The sequence below is a fragment of the Microtus ochrogaster genome (genome assembly GCF_000317375.1).
Source record: "Microtus ochrogaster isolate Prairie Vole_2 chromosome 14 unlocalized genomic scaffold, MicOch1.0 chr14_random_2, whole genome shotgun sequence".
NCBI classification, from domain to species: Eukaryota; Metazoa; Chordata; class Mammalia; order Rodentia; family Cricetidae; genus Microtus; species Microtus ochrogaster.
This window is the reverse complement of record NW_004949097.1, coordinates 15,887,600-15,896,012: the sequence shown is the minus strand read 5'-3', so window position 1 is coordinate 15,896,012 and position 8,413 is coordinate 15,887,600. Positions and strand designations below refer to the sequence as shown.

Genomic DNA, 8,413 nt, shown 5'->3' with positions numbered 1-8,413 from the left:
CAGTCCCTTTATCCCATTTAACATCACAGCATAAATCCTGTGTTTAAGAAGATAAACAGATTAAGAAATAAAACAGGATAGAGGAACACGCCTTTAATCCCAGCACTCGGGAAGACAGAAGCAGGTGGATCTCTGTGAGTTCAAGACCAACCTGTCTACAAAGCGAGTTTCAGAATGGCCAGAATTGTTACCCATAGAAACTATGTCTCAAAAAATAAAAATAAGTAAATAAAAACAAAGGAAGGAAAGGAGGAAGGGGAGAGAAAGAAAAGAGGGAGGGAGGGAGGGAGGGAGGGAGGGAAGTGAATTAAAAGGTGGTGACCTCAGGGAAAGATCCCATCCAATTAATCTTCCAACTTGTGAAAAGGAAATAAAGCTCAGGGTGGGGTCTCTGAATTCAAGACCAGCTTGGTCAATAGATTTCAAGACAGCCAAGTTTCAAGTCAGTTTCAGGCAATCAAGCTTAGACAGTGAAGGAAACCATCAAAGACAAAAAGCTGGTGAAGATGTAATTGAACAAGGAAACACGGTCCAGTCCCAGCAACAGCAGAACTTGGCAGTTTGGGCTGCCTGGTTCTAGTTTTAGAGTCAAGAATAGAAGAAAGGGGTTCTGGAATCTCCCTTCCACAACTAAGGAAAGCTGTTAGGTCTAGTCCTGTGTCAGAGGTGTCCCTGAAGGGAGGCCTAGAGAGGTCATTGTGTGAAGCTGTGAAGGTGAAGCCTGGATTGCCTTGGAGATGACAGAGTCGTGGGAGGCCTGCTGATGAGCTGCTAACAAGGAGTGCAACTGGCCCAAGAGGAAGAAATGTGTTGCAGTCAGCAAAGCTTAAAGGAGTTGGAGATCTGAGGGATATTTTGACATCAGACACGGAGATGCAGAGTTTAGAATTTGCCCAGTGGTTTTTTGGTCTTACTTTGGTCCAGTATTTCCTGTGTTCACTTTCCTCTATTTTGGAATGGTACTGTATATCTTCTATCATGATATGTTGAAAGTACGTGACCTTTTTTATTTTGATTGTACAAGGGATTACTGTTGTAGGCTACTTATTTGTTCTCAATAATTTGTTCTCTTATTTGCTCGGCCCCAAAATAACCACACAGTAACTATATTAAATCACTCTTGGCCCATTAAGCTCTAGCTTCTTATTGGCTAACTCTTACATCTTAATTTAACCCATTTCTTTTAGTCTGTGTATTGCCACATGGCTGTGGCTTACTGGCAAGGTTCCAGCATCAGTTCCTGGTGGGTGATGTGGGATTCTCCTCTGTATGCTATGAATACCATTGGTTAGTAAAGAAACTGTCTTAAGCCTGGTCAGGGAAAAACAGAGGTAGGTGGGGAAAACTAAACTGAATGCTGGGAGAAAGAAGGTGGTGTTAGGGGAAGCCATGTAGCAGCCAGCAGGAACCAACATGCTGGAGTTTTACCAGTAAGCCACAGCCACATGGCAATACACAGATGAATAGAAAAGGGTTAAATTAAAATGAGTTAGCCAGAAATACACTTAAGTTACTGGCTAAACAGTATTGCAAATAATATGGTGTCTGTGTGATTATTTCATGGCTGAGCAGCCGGCCTCCTACTACAGATTATAGACTGCATGAATCTCAGAAGAAACGCTAAGCTTTAGACTTTTAAACAGTGTTGAGATGGGGATGGACTATGGGGCCTTTTGATGCTAGAATAAATGTACTTTGCATTATGTAATAGCTACAAGCTTAAAGGGGCCAGGGAATAGAATGTGATGGTTTGAATAGATTTGGCTGCCAAAAAACTGAATGCTTGGCCCATAAGGAGTGGCACTATTAGGAGGTGTGGCCCCTGTTGGGAGTAGGGTGTCACTTTGTTAGAGGAAATTTGTCACTGTGGAGGTAAGACTTTAAGGTCTCATGTATGATCAAGCCATGTTCAGTAGCCTGTAGATCAAGATGTAGAACTCTCAGCTCCTCCAACACCATGTTTGCTTACACAGCGCCAAGACCTACCATGATAACTGACTGAACCTCTGAACTGTAAGCCCCCACCTCAAATGTTTTCCTTACTAGGGGTTGCTATGGTCGTGGTGTCTCGTCACAGAAATAGATAACCCTAAGACAAGTATATTGTGAAAATCTGACTTTATACAATGTATCTTTTCTTCTGACTGGGGCAGGATCCTACTCCTTAGTCTATTTTTGAGTCAGCAGTAATCTTCCTGCCTTAGTCTTCCATTCTCATGGAAAAAAGTACACAAGCATTTTCAAATAATCGTGTGTTCCTTGATATTGCATAAGGTGGTAAACATGCGTTTCCTACAAGATTGGTAGCAATATGGAAGCCGAATCTACAAGTAACTTTCTGCATAATTTTCTTAAAACCTTGTCTACCTTCTATGTTTCACTTTCATGTTTCAATGTTTATATATATAACAGGGTTTTAAAAAGAAACAGAACTAGGGGTATAGTTAAGTGGCAGAGCACTTAACATGCATGAGGCCTAGATTCCATTTCAACCACTGGGTGAGGGAAAACTTTCTAAACATAACCAATGCTCTCCTAGAAGTAAACATTCTCTGTCCCCTGTAGCAAAAGCCACCTTAGCCTCCCTGAGGTTGTGCCACCATGCCTAACTTATCAAAATGTGTCTACTAAGTGGGGGTAAGGAAATGGAACCATGAAGATTTCAACTGCCGTTCTTTAAAAAATAAATGTTTATTTCAAGTATGAAAATTAATGTCAAGACATCTTCCAAAAACTCCATTCAGTTTAATAAAAGTATAAAACAAAACTTATGAAAAAACCTTTACAATAAGGTACAAAATACTTAGGAATATACTTTGACATTCACAGTGGGCATTTTCTGAAAAATAAGTTTTGCTAATGTGCTTAAAAACAAAAATGTATTTACAACCCCAGTCCAGGTCTCAGGTAATGAATGGTTACACCAGGACGACAGCATTCAAAGGGAGACCTGTGATAAGTCCCCTTCATGGTTGTTTGTTTTTGAGAGAGTCTCAGGTAGCCTAAACTGACTTAAAGGACCATGCTGAGGAGGGCGACCAATCACTGATCCTCGTGTCTGCATCTGCCAAATACTACATCACAGGTGTGCACCACTGTGCCAGTAAGACTTAAAACAGTAAACAAGTTCAACAGCATAGATCACACGCTTTGCAATTCCTAGACAAATGCAATCTATTTCTTTGCCTGCTTACCAGCAGCTAAACCAACATTTTAGTCACACAATATCAATGAAAAACGTTAACACAAGCTGTAACTGAACTCCTTGGCTGAGAAATCCAAATGTGAAAAGTCCTGAGTTATTTCCAGCAAGGGAGCCTGAAAAGAAAAAGTTAAGAGATTTCCTGGTGATAGAAACAAAACCACTACATCCTGTGGCTACTTCACTGGACTGCTTCCAAGGCTTCTGCTTCTCTTCTCCAGGTACATCTTTTTGTAGGTACGGAACATGACATCTGAGTCTTTTACTGGGTTTTGTAGTGTTTCAAATTCATCGGCACTTAAGCTTCTCTTAGGGAGTCTTGAATCAGCCCGATCTAAGAAAACAAAACTGATACTTAATGTTCAATCTGACAAACAATGAAAAATGAGACAGGAAATGTACAGTGTCTGTAGTGGCAGAAAACTGAGCTAGAAATGACAACCAATGCCTAAAATCACAGCATTTTCAAGGTTCAGCTCAAGGCCAGTCTGAGTTCCACATCAAGAGCTTGCCTCAAAATCCAAAGGAAGAGATGGAAAGATGGTTCAGTGGTGGCTGCCTTTAGTTCCTGCACCTGGGAGGCAGAGGCAGGTGGACCTCTGAGAAGAGAACAGCTTCTACAAAGAGTTCTAGGCCAGCCAAACCAACATACTGAGACCTTGTCTCAGGGTGGGGATGGGGCTCTAAGTGGGTGTGAAAGACAAAAGCGAGACAAGTTTCATTCCCAGCAGCTACAGGATGAAGGCTCACAAGTGCCTATGACTCAGGAGATCCAATGTCTTCTTCTGGACTCTGAAGGCACTGCATCCACATGCACATAACCCACTCCCCAACAGATACATACAAATTCAAAATAAAACCAAACAAGATGGAGAAAATACAGAAAGTTATCCAGGTACATGATGTAATCCTACACTAAGGTAGAGAGAAACAGGATGATCAGAAATTCAAGGTCAGTATTAACCATGGACAAGGGTCATTTCAAGGTCAGCCTGGGTTACATAAGATATCATTTAAAAAAAAAAAAAAAAAGCAATCAAGAGCCTGGCCAGTTCCAAACAGAGAATGGAAAAGTAACAGTCTATCAAGGTCATGGTATATAACATCAGAAAAGCCCATACCTTCCCTTTCCATTTAACCCTTAGTGCGGTGCTCCTAGGCCTTGTTTCTCCTGCTTTCAAGCATTTACAAAAGCTGTTCTCTCTCACTTCAGGGGCCTACACCTCTTCACTACACCTACACTCTTGATCCTGCCTTTAGCCATTCCTCTAACAGGTTAGCAATGACTATCAAATCTAGAGCCTCAAGAATGCAGGGCAAGCACTCAACTTTTTTTTTTTTTTTTTTTTTTTTGGTTTTTCAAGACAGGGTTTCTCTGTAGCTTTGGATCCCATCCTGGAACTAGCTCTTATAGACCAGGCTGGCCTCAAACTCACAAAAGATCCACCTGCCTGTGCCTCCTGAGTGCTGGGATTAAAGGCGTGTGCATCTACCACACGCTATACCCATTTTTTGACCATTCTTTGAGATAGTACTTTGTTTTGTGGTCCAAAGTGGTCTCCAGTTCTCTATAATCCTCCTGCATCATCCCCTAAAGTTCTGGGATTATGAGCATGAACTAGCTAAGGCTAGCTAAGTTTTTTTTATTTTATACATTATCTCAGTATTTCTGACTCAATTTGTATTTGTTTGCCTATACATTTGAATCTCTACTCTCATCTTTGTCAAATCTGATATGGGAGAGTATTCTGCCTTGGCCCTTTAATAGGACAGAAAATTAGGTAGGCAGAGTAAACAGAGCAGAATGCTGGGAGGAAAAAGGCAGTGAGCCAGACACCATGCCTCTCCTTTCCAGGCAGACGCCATAGCTCTCCTCTCCAAGATGGACACAGGTTAAGATCCTTGATGGTAAGCCACCACCTCGTGGTGCTACACAGATTACTAAATATGGGTTAATCAAGATGTGAGAGTTAACCAGTAAGAGGCTAGAGATAATGGGCCAACCAGTGTTTAAAAGAATACAGTTTCTGTGTAATTATTTTGGGTAAAGCTAGCCGTGCAGAGCTGGGCGGGAACGCAGCCCACAGCTCCTACTACACAAATCCCTCTTTTAAAAAACACAATTGTAAAAACTAAAAAAAAAAAAAAAAAAAAAAAGATGACTCAATGATTAAAAGAGCACACCACTCTTGTAGTGGACCCAAGATCTATTCCTAGCACCCATGTTGGTGGCTGCTTATAACTCCAGTTCCAAAAGATCTCACACTGATGGCACTTACAATGCACAGACCCAGAGACCTATATTTACACACTAATTAAAAATAATAAATCTTGCCAGGAGGTAGTGGTGCACACCTTTAATCCCAGCACTCAGGAGGCAGGCAGACCTCTGCAAGTTCAAGGCCAGCCTAGTATACAAAGCAAGTTACAGGACAGGCTCCAAACCTACAGAGAAATCCTGTCTTGAAACACCCAAAACTAATAAATAAATCTTTGGGCTGAGCATGATTGGCACATGCCTTTAATCCCAGCACTCAGAAGGCAGAGGCAGGTGGGTCTCTATGAGTTTGAGCAAGTCAAGCCTAGTCTACAAAGCAGGTTTTACGAAAGTCAGGGCTACACAGAGAAACCCTGTCTCAAAAAAACTAACAATAATAGTACGTCAAAAAAAATTAAAAAGATTCTATCATTGGCCTTAGTAAAATTGTTCCCAATTTCAAGACTCCGAAACTATCTTTGTCTTTTTGTTGTTGTTTTTTAGGGCTTTTCTGTTTAAGAACCCTAGCTGCTCTGGAACTCACTTTGTAGAACAGGCTGATCTTGAACTCAAAGTACTGGGATTAAAGGAGTATACCAACCATCTTTGCCTTTTAATCTAAGAAAAAGTAAGACATAACTCCTCAGCTTGACTCTATAAAATACATTCATTCCACTATAAATTAAAAAGAGAGTGAGGATTCAGTTAATACAGTTCTTGCCTGGCATGCACAGAGCCCTGGATTCTGTTCTTAGCAGCACATAACCCTTCAGCAGGTGAGAGGGTAGAAGAAAGGGTCAGTAGTTCACAGTGAGTACAAGGCGAGCCTAACAGATCGTTGCTGACCAGGGCAACTAGCCTGTCCCTTAAAATATTCACTCCACTATCCTCAATGAACTTTGAAGAGACGGACCAGGTTCAAATACCTAATATCTAGCAATGTACTAAGCCAGGCAACAAATGGGAATCTCCCTGCCTACCTTGTTAGGGAATTGAATGAATAAACCTGCAAAACACCAAATGGAAGCTGGCAGACATTATTGGAGGCCAATTCAGGGTGTCACAGATCTTAGTGAAGAGTTGCATAATATTCTTATTTAAAAGTCACGGGATACAATATCAAAATTGAGATCAGTCCAGATCTAGAAAATTTAATACTTTATGTCTGTCCCTATTCAGGGAAAAGATACAAAACTCCAATACCTAATTCAATGTGATAGTATTATTTTTCTGTTAAAAAGGACCATCCTGACAGAAAACAGAACTCTTTCTTACCTTCAGAAACAAACACCAAGTAACTTAAAAAAAAAAAAGAATATAAATGAAATCATGCATTGTGAGAGAACATGTAATTATATCCAAGTTATAGACAAAACAAAACAAAGGAAACATATGGTGCTTTACCTATTTCTTGACTTGATTCAGGTATCTTTGTCTTTGCAGGGATACATTTTAACCAGTCTTCTTTTGTAGTTTTTATTCCTGAAACTGTTCAAATACTTGTTTTCAGATATATAATCTTTACTCCACTATTTTAGCATAAAATGAAATAAAAAACCCCACCCAAGGTCTCAGATTCCAAAACCCTAAGAAAAATGCCTAAGAAATGATCCTTTGGTTTTAGTCTTATTTGTTTTGAGAAAGGATCTCATTGTGTAGTTGAAAGCTTGGTTGGCTTGGAGCTCACTATGTAAACCAAGCTGGCCACAAATTCAGAAATCCACCTGCCTCTGCTTCCCAAGTCTTGAAATTAAAGGTGTGTGCCACCTCTTGTTTTGAAATCAGCCATTTTAGACATTACACAAAATCATTTTGTATTCTATACCTTTCACCTTACACACACACACACACACACACACACACACACAGAGAGAGAGAGAGAGAGAGAGAGAGAGAGAGTGTTTATGCTGTATAGCTTCATCACCCCAAAAGATATAATCAGAAGAGAAAAAAGAATCCAAGACAAAACTAAAACTTCAACTAAAATCCTACAGTTTTCCAATCTGAGTTTCACTGCACAGTGTATTAGCTGTAATATCTGCAACTTCAATATCTTCTCTTATGACCACAACTATTCATCCATTTTCTCCTTTAATTCTGCACTTCATGGAGATGCTACCTATGACTCACAATTGCTGTTCCGGCTTTTTCACTGTTTAAGGTTTTTGAAATGCTGTCTTATAGCCAGGGTTGGCCTAAAACTCCCTGGATTCTTCTGCCTCCAGCATTCCAAATGTACCATTCTGTCAATCACCATTCAGAATGTGTGACTAATTTGAGATTAATTTGTTCCAAGCAATTACAACTTCTACAAGTTGTCTATTTCATAAACAGATTAGATGTTACCATTTTAACTTTGGGGATAACATCTTCCATCCTCAATTTCAAAGACTGCAACAAACTGACCCCTTACAATTAAAACTGTACATTACCACCTAATATTTGGAACAAAGTTTCACATACAGGCTGCTTTGAAATTACCAACATAAAAAGAAACTAAAACCAAGACACTGGCTGTGACTGCAGTTCAGTGGTAGAGTGCTGGTGGTTTGACCACCAACCAATACCACAAAATCAAAACTTCTTGAAACAAATGTACACTTGAAACTTTTCAAACTTTTATCACAAGAAATGCTTTTCAGTGTAGTTTCTTAGGGACTTAATAAAATATTTGTGTACAGGAAATGTTCATTTGGAAAATTTGCCAGTACTAATATACTATAATTTAAAATAAAGGGCAACAAACACGAAACAAATGCTGCTCACTGTCGCCCGACTCTAACCCATAGCACTCTCCCACTCCCAGGACACCTCTATGGTACCTCCCACATAAACCACTGGTTGGGCTCTTTTACAATTCTACTACTTAGAAGATGGAGACAAGAGCATTGGAGTTAAAAAGGACAACCTTGATGATAAAGTGATTTATCGCCAGCCGGAACTGTGTCTCCCCC

The 8,413-nt window shown here is 40.1% G+C and overlaps 1 protein-coding gene across 4 annotated transcripts in view; it reads right to left on the bottom strand.

The window, feature by feature from the left end:
* Nucleotides 1–2,986: 2,986 nt before the first annotated feature.
* The window catches only part of Kiaa1551 (KIAA1551 ortholog), a 32,441-nt gene continuing 27,014 nt past the window's right edge, over nucleotides 2,987–8,413 (bottom strand). For all 4 annotated transcript variants that reach the window (XM_013352813.1, XM_005364632.3, XM_013352814.2 and 1 more), the window contains 2 exons: nucleotides 6,864–6,947; nucleotides 2,987–3,536 (listed from right to left, as the gene is read on the bottom strand). In XM_013352813.1, the coding sequence (XP_013208267.1) occupies nucleotides 3,379–3,536; nucleotides 6,864–6,947 (242 nt within the window). In that variant the 3' untranslated portion in view covers nucleotides 2,987–3,378. The remainder of the gene's footprint in view (nucleotides 3,537–6,863; nucleotides 6,948–8,413) is intronic.